Source organism: Ambystoma mexicanum, chromosome 6q (genome assembly GCF_040938575.1).
Source record: "Ambystoma mexicanum isolate Mex_15411 chromosome 6q, UKY_AmexF1_1, whole genome shotgun sequence".
Taxonomy (NCBI): domain Eukaryota; kingdom Metazoa; phylum Chordata; class Amphibia; order Caudata; family Ambystomatidae; genus Ambystoma; species Ambystoma mexicanum.
Window position 1 is genome coordinate 384075533 of NC_090937.1, and position 16218 is coordinate 384091750.

Genomic DNA, 16218 nt, shown 5'->3' on the forward strand with positions numbered 1-16218 from the left:
AATGAACATCAAGCATTTTTTTTTAAACACAGAACCGCATTAGAATCATCCCATTTAATACATGTGTGCGTGTGAGTGCGTGCCAATTATGTGCAAAATAAAAGCCCCGGACCAAGATACTAAGTAAAGCGCGTATCACTATTGTGCAACAATTATGAACGAGGGAGGGCGGGCAGGGGAGGGAGAGGTCACTGCCACTGGTTTCCATCAAAATGCGGACATGTTTGAACGGAAGAAAATGTTGCTTCAACTATCAAAAATAACTGTCTCACGGTTTCTACGACTCTAAGTTGCCGTTCTTCATTTGCATCAGCCCTGTGCTTCCAATTATAACTCCCTCATTAGACAGTGCTATTATTAATACCTCGGTTGAATACTTATATCCATACTTATATGTAAAACATGTTTTTTAAATTAGTGATTTTTCACCTCTGACAATAAACAACACCGAGTGATATGCCGAAAACCTGATATTTTCTCCTTTCAAGTAACGCTACGCTGTTCGGTTCCAATGTTCCTATAATTGACAACATTGGTGTCAATCTGGAACCGGAAGTGATGTTGTTGCAGCGTCACGTCCGTTGCCATTTGAACCTTACCCTCCCTTCTCTCTTTCCTTTCTCTTCCGGTTACGGCTGCTGTAGGTATGGCGGCTTTTAGGAAATTTCTAACTAGTTGATAAGGTACAATCCGAGTCCATCTGCCTGTTTTGGGCGGCGGACAACGGACGAGAAGACACCGCTTCTATAACAAGCAATAGCGTAATGAAAAACGTTCTACTATTTGTGTGTCTTTCGGTAAAGAAACTTAAGCGCCGGTCCTATTTTCAAGGCACGGGCACTAAACTGCTATGCTGCCTGCGATTGAACGAAACACGTTTCAATCTGTCTGTGGGCAATCTTTTTCCACGATCATGGTTTACCCCGGTGCTTTGTATGCCTCTCAATCAACCTTATTCTGGAATACGATCCCCCTCGCTTCATTGTAGGACGCAGAGCGTGTATTGTGGCAAGCTATTTATTTGCCCAAACGTCTTCTAATTTTTATTTAATATTAATGTTGTTGCACATCAGTAGGCATATGCTAGCTTCCTCCATCTCTAGGTGTTTGCCAGTATAAAGTATGTGCACACCTAATTATAAATGGAACACATGCCCCGGAATGCAGTTGTCTTGGGTTGAAGTTTGATAACGATGTATTTCCAGTGTACAAGCGACTAGTTCTTTATTGATGTTTTCTTCTCTTCAATAGTTGAAAAATGGTTCAACGCTTGACATACCGCCGTAGGCTTTCCTACAACACCACTTCAAACAAAACCAGGCTGTAAGTTTTCAACATACATAACTACTAATTTCTTAATGCCACTGCTACTTGGGTAGTTCACTGTAACTCTCTTGTCCTTAGGTCCCGAACTCCGGGTAACAGGATTGTCTATCTGTACACCAAGAAGGTTGGCAAAGCCCCCAAGTCGGCATGTGGTATTTGCCCAGGAAGACTACGTGGTGTAAGTATTTATATTAAGCATTATGGCGGTGCTCTTATAGGTCTTGGGTTCAGCGTTAATGGGGTTTTCTTATCAAGTCGGAAGTGTTTATCTGAATAACTGTTCTTCGTTTGAAGAACATGTTTGCGTGTGCTGTGACTGCTGTCCACCTTGTTTTCGGGCAAACAGTTTTGCCTAATGGTATTTGGTAGCATTGCGTGAAAAGTTGTTGCTGGGGGTAGATAACTTAGTGTTTCAGCAGTCTAACGGTGGGAGGGGGGGGGGTGCATTTAATGCATCTGTTCACGAGCACGAATTTGTTGCTGTCTAACGTGTTGTTGTCCCTGTAGTGCGTTTTGGCGAATGGTGACATTTAAACGTGGGCACATAACCTATTCTCTAGGCTTTGGTGCCAATCGTATTCTTATATGCAAATTGCCTTTGTACCTGTCCTACTCGCCCATATTTGTTTTGTTGCATGTGTACATGTATGCCTTGGGGCATAGGCAAATCTGAGTGGGACATACTTTGTGAATACAGTTAGGCCTAGTATTGTATTGGCCTCGGTTCCCAGGGTCGGAGCACATGATGTACAGAGTGAAGATGGTCAATGGAGGAGTGCCACTAATAAATAACGCCTCTCGGAAGAGTTTTGATTGCCTTTTTCATGTTTGGTTGGTGTTCTCACGTTTCCGGTCCCTTATTTGCACCCTACCCCCCGCCCCCATGTCTTCCTTTTTCTGTTGATAATACTCGTACTGTTTTCTGTGAACAGGAGTAGTGTTAATCGGGCGAATCAATAGAGGTACACCATAGAGTGCATTGCTGTTTCTAGAATGAGCTCCAACTTAATCCCCCCCCCACACACATCTTTTTATAGTAAGGATGTGAAAGGACGAAGCTCGCACACTATGTTCAATACTCGGAAGCAACAAGACACGTTACGTTGTTGTTGCCGCCTAAAATCGAAAAAGTGTCCCCTTCTCGCAGCAACCCAGACCACACACGACCCAAAAGTTGCAAAGAGTTGCCTTCACTGGTCCTGGGCAAGGTACCTTGCTCTACTTCGTTAGCATGGTCCCATCAAGTTATTTTTTAAATGCACCTGCCAAGCTTATCTCACGACTTAGTACATTGTAAATGTCCAGTAAGTTGTAGTAACTGTCCATATTCTCCAATGGTTTGCACAATCCTCCATAGTTTGTATCCAAACATCATTACGCCTCCCAAACCTGCTGTGCAAATTCGGCATTATCCAATGTCGGCTCCTAACTGCTGCGCTGGCTTACGAAGCTCTAATAATTGAGTTGTATACAGCTGTATCAGCAACCCTAACAGATGTATACTCGTTAAGTGCCCATGCTGAAAGATAATTTCATGACAAGGAGAAAGCACAACCAATAGAATCTAGAAGTTGAGAGCAACATAAAACAATGGAGTGGAGGGTATGCATCCTGAAGGTTAGCTACTTGGAGCGGTGTCGATTCAAAGTTATGGGAGTCGCTTTTTTTTCCGTGATGGAATACTCTGCGCAAGTTGTCAGTCCGTTGCGAAGGATGAGCCTTTGAGAACTACTGACGTTATGGCTATGGGCCGTTTGTAAGGAGGGTGGAGAGTTGCAGTATTTCTGCATATATTTAGCCTGCGTATTTCTTGATGCACTTAAACATTTCAGTGGAATGACAACCCTTTTGACAGTGTGAATAGACTTCTAATCTTGGCTTTTCTGCTTAACTGGACTTTTGGTGTTTGTTTTTCTTTTATCTTAACTGCTGAAACTTAGAACCACTTGGCAAACCATGTGCAATGCGATTTTCCATTTGCATGGCACTCTACCATGCTGATGGGTATGGAGATATTTGAAACTTGTTTGACATTCACTTTGCGTTAAATGAAAAGTTTAACTGTACATTGCTGGCAGCATTGGACCAAATATGATGGTGTCAACGAACCATTTTACAGAAAGCATTGGTTAGTCACCATACGGCGAGTTCTCCTCTGTGGACTTGTCATGTAAATTAAGGAAAGCGGTCTACTGTAGCGCTTTATGTATGGTATACTGGCCATGCTCCACTGGGTGGATATTGAACATCTTAACGCCAACTTGCCTTGATCTGTCATTTTGGTGGGACTGATTCGGGGAGTGCGGGGGGGGGCTAATGACGATCCCACACAGGTTTCAAGGAGCAGGCGCTAAAACCAGCTCCTGCGTGTCTGCATAACCCAGTAGGCAGGAGCTACTGCTGGGGAGCCTGGAGTATAAAGCGTACCACACATCTAACTGCTATAGAAGAAGCTAACTTTAAATTTGGGCATTATGAATGATCCACTCTGTTTAAATGTGACTAGATGTGTCCTGAGACTGTAAGTTCATGCCGCAAATTTTTTTGTGAGGAGCCAAAAGTAGCTCCTGTTAGCTGATGGATTCAAGCTCACCAGTCTCTCCTAAGCTAGAAGTGGGACCTAAATGGCTCCCAGAAATTTCGAAACCTTCCACGAATTGGGATACTACCAGTAGTAACTCGCGTCACATTGCTGTTATAAACTCCACCACAAAGATGCCACTCCAGTCTGTCAATGAACCATTTTCATTTCTTAACTAAGCCATAGTTGAATATAAACAGAATCCCAGAGGTTTTTTGTCGTAAACCTATAAAACGCCATCCGGTGCCTGGGGTGGGGGGGCTGTCTGGTCTGAAAATGTTTTAGTGCTTTGAACCAATACTAAGTTGACAGAAGTGCTAGGAATGCGCTTTAAAGAGGCAGCTCTGTGATGGCATGTCCTCTTGTCCGTGGAACACTCTAAGGATTGCACTATAGTCCTGCAAGCACTATGTTTTGATCAGAGAGCACCCATGGGAGACTTGAATTTTATAGTACAGCACAAGTAAGCATAACGCATGTACAGGGCACCTGCTGAAAATTTGCTGCAACAACCTCTTAATGCTATCTAGTCTCACTCGACTCAACACGATAGTGATGATTTAGGCAGGGGGAGGGGTCGGTTGCGGAACCCCGGACGCTTTGAGGACCATGCAAGGAGGTGTTCGGGTGCTGATGTCCAACCGCTTCCCCACAGCAAAAAGACTATTGGCATACTCCTTATTCTTCTTGATATACGACTGGCTATTCATAACGCCATGTGTCAGTTTTCCAAGTAGCGCACGTTATGAATCGTTATCTTTTGCAGCGTGATCATATGACCTGGTATCATATGTTGCCAAAGGATTGAGAGTTGTGTAGTGGGGCATGTGCATGGTGTTTTGGCGTGGATCTCGTACACCACTCTTCCTGGGTGTGCAGTGTTGGTCTTGAGAGCTTTGCAGTCATGGCTCTTGTACAACAGTTTTGTCTCCTGTGTGAGAGGGATTATTCGCTGCAGTAGCTGTGATGCAGTGACCTTTTGGTTAGTTGAGCGTTTATTGGCGTGGTAAGGCATTGATCCCTGCTGTAAGCTCTCCTGATAACAAGTAGTCTTGTGAGGGACCTTAGGCTGGTATGGTACGGAGGAAGTGGTTGAATTGAGTGCGCGTTTTGGGTTGGGTGGTATGTTGGTGGGCAAGGTTGATTGGAATGGCGGGTTAGTGCTGTGTACATTGCTCGGTGGGATGGAAATGGGGGCTGCATGACTGGGAACATGGGCTGGGGATTGCAATCTGTATATGGTGTAGCATCCGTTGGGGCTAGGTATACTATTTTTAGGCATAATAATGCGAGTGTTAGCCAGTGAGAGAGAGCAGGAATTTGAGGAGGGTCCTTTGTTCTGTAGTTGTGGGTTTACCAAATTGAGCGCCCTGTGGGGTAGTAGATATAACATTGTCTCCCAACACTAGAGGTATGTTATGTACAGTTCTTACCGTGCACTGTTGCCACCCGAGTGGTCTCTTAGCGTTTTGGCGGATCTGTAAAGCAGGGGGTAGGCTGATAGTTTAGTGGGACTAAGCAGGAGAAAAGGGCTGTGCGGCTGGCACCGTTAACTGAACTTATTTTTTTTTCTTCAGTTGGTAGCCACCATCTGCTGTATTTTTTTCGTTGTGCGTGTTTTGTTGTACTGTAGCAGTATTGTGTTTAGTTCAGAGTTTGAGAAGGTGTATGCAAAAGGACCAGTTTTTAGTAGGGTTCGTTCGTGGCAATACCATTTGCTACCCCTGCTGTTCAGACTGTGGCCCATATCACTTCCCCAGCCGGACACTCTGGTGTGCAGGAATTACCATCCCCATGGGTTCCTCACAGGGGCGGATGTTCCTGTGCCCCACGGTCCGTCCCTGCGATATATTGCTCACCAACACAGATGGGACAAACGCAACATCAGGCTAACTAGCACAGATGTGCTACACCCATGGAAAAACCCCTAACTTTGAGATACCTGAGCAGTGGGAGAAAAATGGCTACATTTAAGGCAATGTAGGACCACTTAAAATGCTACCTGATCTTAATATGAAGATGTACAACGTCCATTTTGTGCTAGAAAAGAGGGACTTGTCCAGTGCAGGGTCCAATCATGCTTGTTGGAAGTGTTTTATTTTCTGTGATGGTGAGCTGCTAGCGTTTCTCTCTCTCTGTCCCAACCCCCCTGTCTGTGTGTCACTCTGATCCTTGGCATCCTGTTCACATGCCTGGTCTCGGTCACGTTAAATATAACCACCATATCACATCACTATGCTTACTTTCTACTATAAACCAAACTAGAACACAGCTATAACCCTGACTAATTCGGCCTAGCTGTCCACATACGAACAAAACCCCATGAACACCTTCCTATAAAACGCAGCTAGCCGAGCACATTCCGGCTAATTGCTCACATATGCGTCCTTCAGGCCTAACGCAGCCAGAGCCCAGTCTGGGTGTTCACCCACCAGTTTAACTGATATCTTCAGCACCACACCTAACGCTAGGATGCAGCTACGATCCGGCAATTACATCAGCTGCAAACATCTGGTGCACCCACGCACCTATACTGACCAGAACTACAGTTCCCGAGGGCGTTCAACCAACCAGCGCTTTCAGATCATTCGAATGATATATATGCCATGTAACATAACATATGCAACAGTCGTTGCCTTGTGCTTTAGCTTTTTGGGCCCTGAAATGCTGTAGTTCGGGTGATGCTGTCCTTTGATGTAGTCTTGGCGATTGTCCTTTCATGTAAAGTAACTTGTAAGCCGTATGCCTTGAAGAGCAGAAACGTTTTCCGCTTTCTCTTCCCATTATGAAAAAAGTCACGTTTAATTGCAAAAAATTGTGATAAAGAGAACCATGCATGCTTTAAGAACCAGTGCATTTCCTATTAAGTGATGTCCGTCATTCAAACAATGTCTATTTTTTTCGGGCATCAGTAAATCACTTTTTAGAGCGGTATTTTTTAAACTTTGAAGTTACTCTTTTTTGTGTGTGTTCTGAGAGCAGTTTCTTTTAATTGTCAACACTGATAGTTTGATGGTCAGCATTATTGTATTGTAACTAACATCTGTTCCCTTCACTGCTCATTTAGGTTCGTGCCGTTCGTCCCAAAGTGCTAATGCGGTTATCTAAGACAAAGAAGCATGTCAGCAGGGCATATGGCGGTTCCATGTGTGCAAAATGTGTGCGAGACAGGTAAGTTGTATATTTTTCTTATCAAAACGTTTTTCATGCATTGGTCACAATTATGGTCGTTGTATCAAATGTGCTGCCACATATTAATTAACTGTTGGAGAGGTGTTCATTTCTGAACACCTCAATCTAACTTTTATTCTTAACTACAACATACGCTGAAGTGCCATGGGCAAAGTAGCTTTTTTTTTAAGACTAAAACAAAAATAAGAGCGTTGATTAGTCCTATTATTGACTAATATTTAATCTGTACTCAACCATTGGGAATTCAGCAGAGGGCGTTCACTCGTTTTCATGTCCCTGTAAATTTGTCTGCTAAATTATAAGGCAAGCTAGTGTTAGCTATTGTGCTGGGTAACCACCAAAACAAGCAACCCATGACAGCCAGAGCTACGCAAGGCCTGTTTTACTGTTATCTGCAGAATACAAAATTGATAGTGGATTTGTTTTCGAGCTAGATGGAGGTAAAAGCACAAAGTCGTTGGAAGAGTAAAACCAAGGGCATCATTAAGAAAGTGGGTCTCATTCAAAGTTGGCTGAGGGTAAAATCGGTGGTACTTGCCAAAAGCTGATCTTTCCCTTCCAATAATTCAAGGTTGGACAAATACTGCCACCAGTGTTCCTAGCAAGCATTCAGCAAAATACCTAGAGACCCACCCCCCACATTTAACTTTATTTTTTACTGAACAGAAGATCAATACGGTTAAAAAAAACTTTAATTGGCCAAGCAAAGGGGGTGGAATGGTGGGCATCACTGTCCCGTTTTGCATATAATAGATCATTATCATTTTAGTATTTCGTGCATTAACCCTTTGTTCCAAAAATTAAATACTTAAAATGTATTGGGTGGCTGCCTAGTTAAGCTTGTATAGCACTCTGACCATGTTTTTGTGCAATATGAGAGCTGGCCACCATTTAGTAGTCTAAAACAGACCACCATGGACTCTTATCTGCAGTATTGTGTAATTGGACAAAGGGGTTAACTGTAAATTGCTGGGAAAAGCCACATTTCCTCTAAATGAAATACTAATCATTAATAGAGCCTATTCAACCTCAGAACTGATTTCATACAAATATTTAAACGCAGTTTACCGCTATCTTGGCCATATAAGCTTCAGGGTCAAAGGAGATCCTTCAGGGTCAAAGGAGATCCTCCATTGTAGGGTTTTTCTTAAAGACATTTGTGGTTGCATCACACAATTTGCTGTATGTGTGATCTGGTGTTGTACTGTGTGGCAGAATCTTCTCCTTAACTATTGGATGCATGCAGATTTCATAATATGGTTTCCAGCACACACTTAGTGTTTCCCTTAGTCATGGATGTCCTTTTTTGGCTTCATGGGTGTTGTTCGCCCGTTTTGCATCTGTGACTTTAATGGTATGGTGTTTAGGTAGCCCCTATAAACAGGCAAGTGTTTCAAAGCGCTCCGGGGGGGACAAAGTCTAGTCTGCACAGGCAGAGTAAGTGCGTAAAAATACAGTTTGGGAGACAGCAAATAGACCTGCCGGCGACCAGTTTTAACAGTGCAATTAAGGGGTGAAGACAGGGAGACGCTCGATCAGCTTGCATCGCGTCTGAAAATCGGTAAGTGCACAGAGGGTCACCGGGAGGTGGGGGAGGATCAAGTGCATCTGGTCGGTTGAAACTGGGTAAGTGCAGAGACACACTCATGGGTTCATTTCTCGAGTGCATTGGGTGTGGGTGGGTGTAGCGCTCTGAGGCATGGGCCAGAGAGGACTGGCGGGGGTGCTTGGGGACCAGTGAGACTGAGGTACACACTGCTGCCATTAAGCATGCTGTGAGGAAGAGGGGGGTGCAGAACAGGAAACTCGGATAGCTGGGTAAATGAAGAGAAGAAAGTCTTGTTTCCGGAATTTAAGGAGAACCTGCTCTATCCTCCTGATCTCCAATAACTTCAACCCCACAGATGAGTCATGCCGCCCACTTTACTCTCAACAAAATGAAATTGGGGGGGGGGGGGTAAAAATCCCCTCCAGAAATAATCAAACTACACGTCCCAAGACCACTCATCTGCTGCCACCCAATACTCTGGGTTTTTAGCATTGCCACTGTAAATGCTATTTAATTTGCCTAAAGGTATGGATTACACAATTATTGCTATGGGTTAACTATAACTTTCTTCGCCCCAAAAATCAACGCTCTCCTTATCTCCTTCATGGCACTAGGAACTACTTGTTCCCTAAAAACTCCCCAAAAATGTTTGCTTAGAACAAAACTGGTACGATACTGCCACTTTATTTGGACTAGTGCTATAGTCAATATAAAATGCATATTATAACTTGGTGGCATTCTTTAAAACAAAAAACTACAAATCCCCTCCCAAGTTTTCACTGTCTCGTAGTTCCTTTAACTGACTTCCTCTGACACAGATAGTAATATCCTGCCTAGGTGTTTTCCTCTTGAGGCTCTGAAGTATAAACTTCATAACAATGGTCTCTTTGGGCAGCTGAGACTGCACTGCAAACTGAAGTGAACACTGTGACTCTGGATCTCCTGGTTGTTACCATTGCTGTCACCTACAGCCGCCATGATCCCATTAGCCAGTCTTCTGGTCATCCCCTGCATGTTATGTTAAATGTTCTTATACCGCTCAATATTGCCGCCTGCATGGTTTCTTGGCGCTCTGGCAATCTGTAAGGCAAGGGGGTGTAATAAGTTGACGAGAAAACTAGGGGAGCATTATGCTTGTTCGAAGCTATCCACTGCTGTCGCAACTGATAACACTGGCTTAAAGTAAAATGCCCTAACGGATGAGGAGTTAGACGAGTCCACCGCTTTCAACATATATTTGAGACTAGCTCCTGAAATAGTTTTGGAAACCATAGCCTTGCTGGAATGTGTCAGGCTTGTCCATATCAATATCAATCCCTGCTAAAGGCATACTTTCTCGTAGTTGTTGCTACTGCCAGTTTCCTGCATGCTCTGAGCTGTCAACTCCTCTGTCCTCAGCTCGTATTGCTTAGACTGATAGGTAAGGATACAATATGATTGCGGAATGGATTTTGTCCTTTTTGCCACGTTGAAGGCTGTGCCTTCGGTGTAATGTTCCTGTCCACTTTGAGAACCTTCTACAGGAAACGAGACAAATCGGCATGGGTAGCTTTCCAGACAACCGTTGTTGAAAAGGTCTCAGTTCAGTGGTCAACTAGTCAGTCTCAGTACCACATTGACATCCCATTAGAGAATATCCAAGAACTGGGGGAACCCTGAACTACTCCCTAGAGAAGTCTGACCACCGCTGGGTGCTCTCCTCCAGGTGTTCCCTCTACTGTGTGTACCCTGCTGAGATAAGCAGACCTGTAGTCCTGAATACGCTACCTTTTTATAGCCAGGGATGCTGAGCAATTGAGCGTCTGAAATACAGGTGCTAAAATGGGATGACCACGTCATTGACACCAGTCCCACTTAATCCCACGCAGCATATTTGCTTCTGAGTGTCGAAGGTGCCCAGGATTGTCTAAGTGGGGCAGCGTGTTCCCAGCAGTCCCCACTTGCAAACCAGGAGCGGGAGCGTCCCCACTAACCTCGGAGGATGAAACCTCTCAGCTGGGTCAGAGAGTTCTAAATCCTGTGGTAACATCCACTGGAAATCTGAAGAAAGCTGGAGCCATCAAACCTGCTTCAGCCGCCTCCTGACGCCTAAACTCTGGTTTGCACCATTAATGGGGGAGAGGATGACTACTCCCTGTGTGTAGGAAAGCGTACGTTCCTAAGGTCCATATTCCACCTGTTTCTATTCAAAACGTCAGCACCGCCCCCCGCCAGATCTGCAGCCATCTGATTGTATACTGTTCTGCTACATTGCCAACGATGGCTTGGCTGTTCCACGCCTCCATATTTTGGAGCCACCCTACAACTCTGTCTGCCCTGATCTAGGGCCGTCATTTGGTGATATCTCAGACCCTTGTGGAGCTGCTGGCTCTGCAGCGCTCTGTAGCGGAATGGCCCTGCATAAATGGCTTGAATGGAGGATGCTGGCAGCCCTACTATTCTCACCAGAGTTCATAGGGAAATCACTCTTCCTAATTTATTTTTGTTTGATCACTTTCGTTGGCAGTTCCAGGGTCGCTTTTTGTCTACCACAAACCCCAGAAACTCCACCCTCTTCCTGGGTATGAATTCATGACTTTTCTTGCTTGAGGAACTGTAATAGGTCCCTCATCCACTCTACTTGCTCTAGCAATGTTTCTCTGCTTGATATGTCCGGGTACATATTCATTCTTGATCCTTTCTCCAATTGCTGCAACTGGTCTCATGAGCTTTGTAAATGCCCATGGAGCTGAGGATAACCCGAACAGGTGAGTCTTGAACTGCCATGTGTTCCACCACCTGAAACACAGGAAGGATCAGTTTACCTCTGCCACTGTATTGTATTTTATTTATATAGTGCCTATACAGTGTTTCAAAGCGCTCAAGGTGGGGGCGGGGGGGCAGTCGCACAGGGATCTTGAGATTCTGAGACTATAATTGTCTGCACAGGCAGAGTAAGTGCGATAAACGGTTGAGACGCAGCCAATAGGCCTGGCAGCGATTCTACTGTTTTACCAGTGCGATAAGACCGTGGAGAACAGACCATGAAGAACAGACTTACTATCTTCAGGCTCGTTTCATTTGGATTGATCAAGTGCATAGACTATGACGGGGAGGTCCAAGTTCACCCAGTTGGCGGAGACTGGGTTAAAGTGCAGAGAGAGCAACTCTCTTGGGTTATTTCAAGTGCAGCGAGTGTGGGTGGGTGGGTGTAAGGCCCTGAGGCAAGTGTGAGGGATAACTGGCGGGGGTGCCCGGGACCAGTCAGCAAGCTTTAAGGAGGGGTAGAGAGCAGAGCGCTTGGGTAGATGGAGAGGTGTTTCTGGAACTTGGTCAGGCAGCAGGGTGGCTGTTCCAGGGGGAAGCACCTTCTGGGGATAATTATCTCCTCCAAATCTCTGCTTTGAGATCTGGTTCACTTGCAGAAGGTTTGAGGCAGATGAGCCGAGGACTTGTGAGGGACAGTGTTTAGGTAGGAAGCGTTGTAGGTCGGTCCCTGGCCCCAGAAAGCCTTGTGGAAAATGCAGAGGGTCTTAAACTTGATCCTTGCAGCCACAAGGAGCCAGAGATGCGGTCCCTTGGCTTGAGGTCAATTATAAGTCTTGTGGTTCTGGATGGGTTGCAAAGGGTGGGGGGCAGCAGAAGGGAGGTTTAGGAAGAGGCTGTTGTAATCTTTAGCCTAGAGGAAACTAAGGCTCTAGAGAGTGAGCTGCCGAGGGAAAGTGAGGAAAGGTAGAGGTGTAGTTGGACTTTTTAGAAATGTGAGAGAAGGAGAGTGTCAAAGATGCCTTGCGGGTCGGTAGGCCAGAGTGGACGTGGGCAAGCAGGGGTCCCAATGCGAACAATCTCCTACTGCTGTTGACACAGGGCTGGTTTGCAGCACACCATGACTGAATAGAGGACAGGCAGTCAGATCTGAGGGAGGCGGCGGCTTGGGGTAGCCTGTAAGATGGGGGGGTAGGGGGGTTGTCCGCATAATGCTGAAAGAGGTAAAGTGGCAATCGCACTTGCCAAGGCAGCCATATAGCCGTTGCAAAACGGGGGGGGGGATTGGATTGTCAGGTATGCGTCTTAAGTCTATTCTTGCGAGACAATCCTTGTGCCTGAAGATGTCCCAGATGGTGTCTGTATACAATCAACCCGTTTAGCTTTCTCGTATTTGACTGGTCACACTTTCTCCCTTCTGTGTACTAAGAGCATGTTGCCGAGCAACTGCAGAGGTTCGGTTCTGAGACTCACTTCTTTTCGAGCTGCTGCAGCTCTTCATTTATGACTTGTTACTCCCCTAGTGTGCATTTGGGGGAGTGGATTCCTTGGTGTGGGGTGTCTAGAAACTTGTTAGAACCCTGATACTGTCTGCAAGACCCAGGCATCGCTCGGTCGCACAAGTCCATGATGGGATTTCATCCTGCCCATTTCTGTAGGGTTCTGAACTTTGTGCACTCACCTGTCTGAGCTCCCTGGTAACGATTGTAGCTCCCCCCTCGCCGGGAAGAATGAATCCTGCTGACGGGATTCCCTATCCTGGGACCTTGAGGTCTTTGTGAGTTGTAGCAACCAGCTCATCGGACGGACCCAGCAAACTATTTGGAAAGTTATCCATTATAGATGAATGGGCCTTTTCTATAGCTATGTAAGTGTTGGCAAACTTGCTCATCTCTTTGGCAAAATCCTCACCGAATAGGAGCCCTTGGGCAGCTTGTCCAACCTCATACGATGCTAGATCACCTAACCGATACTAGATCACATAGCTTATGTCAATCTAAAGCAGCACACTGTCTCCTCAGTAGGCACACAGTTGGTGTTTCCCAACAGGCAAACTGCTATTTTTGACCAATTGGCCAAAATCTCTGTCTTTAGCTCTCTGCCAGATTCATGATCTTATTGCTCCCCTGGCTGTCCCTATCGTCAAGGGTGTACTGTGCAGGTGAGCCTTGTGATGGCTGTGTGCCACCAACCTTGCTGGTACTCCCAAAAATTCTCTACAGCGTAAGCAACCTCTCTTGCAGGGGTTTGACCTCCTGCACCACTGCTTCCATGGGGGAATCTCCAAGCACTTGAAACTGGGCAATCCTTTGAAATTGAGCGTCTGGTCTGTATCCGGTTTGCTCAATGCTACTCGTAGAACATCCTGGACATCTTCCTCCTGGATGTCTTTCTCCAGACTGGCCTCACTCCCGCGGTCTACGTTATAATGAGGCACCTGTATTTTGCTAGCAAGTAGAATTTTCACTGCTGTCGGGCGTCTAAACCTGTAGACTGACGAGGCCGTCTGCTGGGACTGGATGATTAGAGGTGGTGCTCCTATTGAGTGCCTGGGCTGTCATGTGTTCATTGCACTGATGTGTTGTGTCCGTAAAACAAGATTGTCTCTTGAACGTTGCACTGTTGGGGCTTCTCTAGATGCTCCGGCTGTGATGTTCGCGATCACCTGGCATTCTATACGAGCACTCTTGAGACGCTGAACGCGTCGTGCACCATAGCGCATTCAATCCTCTCCTGGCTTCGCCACTTCGGGCAGTGGTACATGAGGTATTTGGAGCCACCGATAACTAGGACGACCGGGAGTACCTGGCGTGAGCTGAATTGTACAGACCCTGCTCGCTCTACGCGTTAATTCCTGCGCCGTGCTGCAGAGCTCTGATCACATGCCCGTGATGTTGTAATGTTGGTGCCGCAACACGTAATCCAAAGCCGGTTAGTACATTATGAGCACCCCGTACATGATCTCTCTGCTTAAATGCTGTAAATATCATAATGCCCCGTAGACGAAAGGCTACTGGCGGCTGAAGAACAGAAAGAGGAAAGGATCTAGGCAGGAAGTGACGCTATCAGCAGGAAGAAAACTCAATGTAGCTTTGGGGTCACCGATTTGAGGGCACCAGGCTTGAGTGAATAGATTGGGTTGCGCTACGATGTTTTAAGTCCGAGCAGGGGGCTTTTCCCACTCGGAAATGTTGCATTGTTACTCGCTGTCATGACACCTAAGCTTCAGCAGGCATTAAAGCTTTTAGGGTCAAGAGGTCATCCATTGTAAGGTTTTGCTTTGTGGCTGTGACTGAGATGGGAACTTAACTATCCATGATGTTGCCGTTTGTGTGATGTGATTGCCATTGGTGTTGAGTGTATTTCATAATTGGACTTCCGGCACACTTCAGTGTTTTCCTTGTTCTTGAACGTGTCCTCTTTGGCGTTAGTTCACATGGATGGCAGTGTCTTGCATCTGTGAATTTAACCCTCATGATCTAAAATATTGACCTTTTTTCGTGGGAGAGTGTTTGAGGTTGGTTCTGATTGAATTCCTAGCAGCAATTGCTGTTGACGAAAGCTTAATTTGTTACACATGCATTAATACTTGTTTAAAATATTGTTGGAATAATTTCGAATTGTACGCTGCTTCGCAACCTCTAATGCATTTATTATTGCCTGCTATTTGTTTTAAAAATGGGACACTGCTCCTCATGTTGGCACTGTAAGTACATACTGGTCTACTCCTGTGCTAATGGCATGCATTTATCCCCTTCAGGATCAAGCGTGCTTTCCTGATTGAAGAGCAGAAGATTGTTGTCAAAGTGTTGAAAGCACAAGCACAGAGCCAAAAGACCAAATAAATGTTGCACCCATCGGATGAAAATAAATAAGTGAATCGAAAATTGAGTTGAATACTAGAATTCTTTATTGCATGGAATGGCTACAGAGATTGTTGTGGACGCCGATCTGCAGTAGCCTTAACCACTGCTGCAGAATACTCGCATTCTTGGAAGTGACCATTTTGAATGGCAAGTCTATTGCTGATGTGCTATGCTAATTCTAATGTGCAAAGATGTCTTTAGCACAAAAACACGGGTAGTACTGTATTTGGGTGCAAACAGCTTGACTAACAATCTCGGACTGTTTTTAAAAAAACAAATCACCTGAAAGCCTTATACAACACAAACTTTTGTTACACTGATTAACTCTTCACCCATATAATCTTCTATGTGTTAGGCTTTGATTATTTAAGCATAAGATGGTCTTCATTCTATGTTTCAAAAAGATATCCATCTTATCATTCCTGCCATGTATATCTATTTATACATGTATTCATATGAAGTGATTTGTTATACATAAAGGGGTCCACTTGAGGGTGGACGTTGTTGTAATGTGTCGTGGGTGTGACAAGTGTGCATGTCTTTGTTGTCATTCTGCTTGTGGTGTTCAAAGGAGGATTATGTGATCCCACAGTTAACCAGCAGTCCACTAGCTCGAGTTCAGGCATACAGACTCGGGCGAGGAAATGGATATTCAGGGACTGGTGGTTTTACTCTAGAGAACCAGGTTTCTTGGCGGCCATTGATGATGTGGGGGCAGTATTTTTCTGTACATATGGTTATGTATTAATTATCATGTTTCTATCCAATATAAAACATTTGGGCTGCAATAACCCAACACCATGTATATTTGACACATCTGACAGTTATGTAATTGGCATGTTAGTGTGCAGGGCCTCAAATGTAGATGGTTTCCCAGGTACCCTATTTATAATACCCATTCCCCCTTCTTGCAGTGCAACCCATGGAGTACAGCCGAGTCACATGAAATGTGGTCCAGC

General features: G+C 45.2%; 1 protein-coding gene across 3 annotated transcripts; it reads left to right on the top strand.

Annotated features, from left to right (window-relative positions):
- The first annotated feature begins 547 nt into the window (after positions 1–547).
- RPL34 (ribosomal protein L34) lies at positions 548–15280 on the top strand. Of its 3 annotated transcripts, none has more exons than XM_069630869.1 (5): positions 548–644; positions 1252–1323; positions 1405–1504; positions 6975–7078; positions 15154–15280. In XM_069630869.1, the coding sequence occupies exons 2-5, from the start codon at positions 1259–1261 to the stop codon at positions 15236–15238; spliced, it is 354 nt and encodes a 117-aa protein (XP_069486970.1). In that variant the 5' UTR covers positions 548–644; positions 1252–1258; the 3' UTR covers positions 15239–15280. The 3 variants fall into 3 exon arrangements, with proteins under 3 accessions (XP_069486970.1, XP_069486972.1, XP_069486971.1); XM_069630871.1 differs by having other exon boundaries at positions 617–640; XM_069630870.1 differs by having other exon boundaries at positions 643–761.
- The last annotated feature ends 938 nt before the right edge of the window (positions 15281–16218 follow it).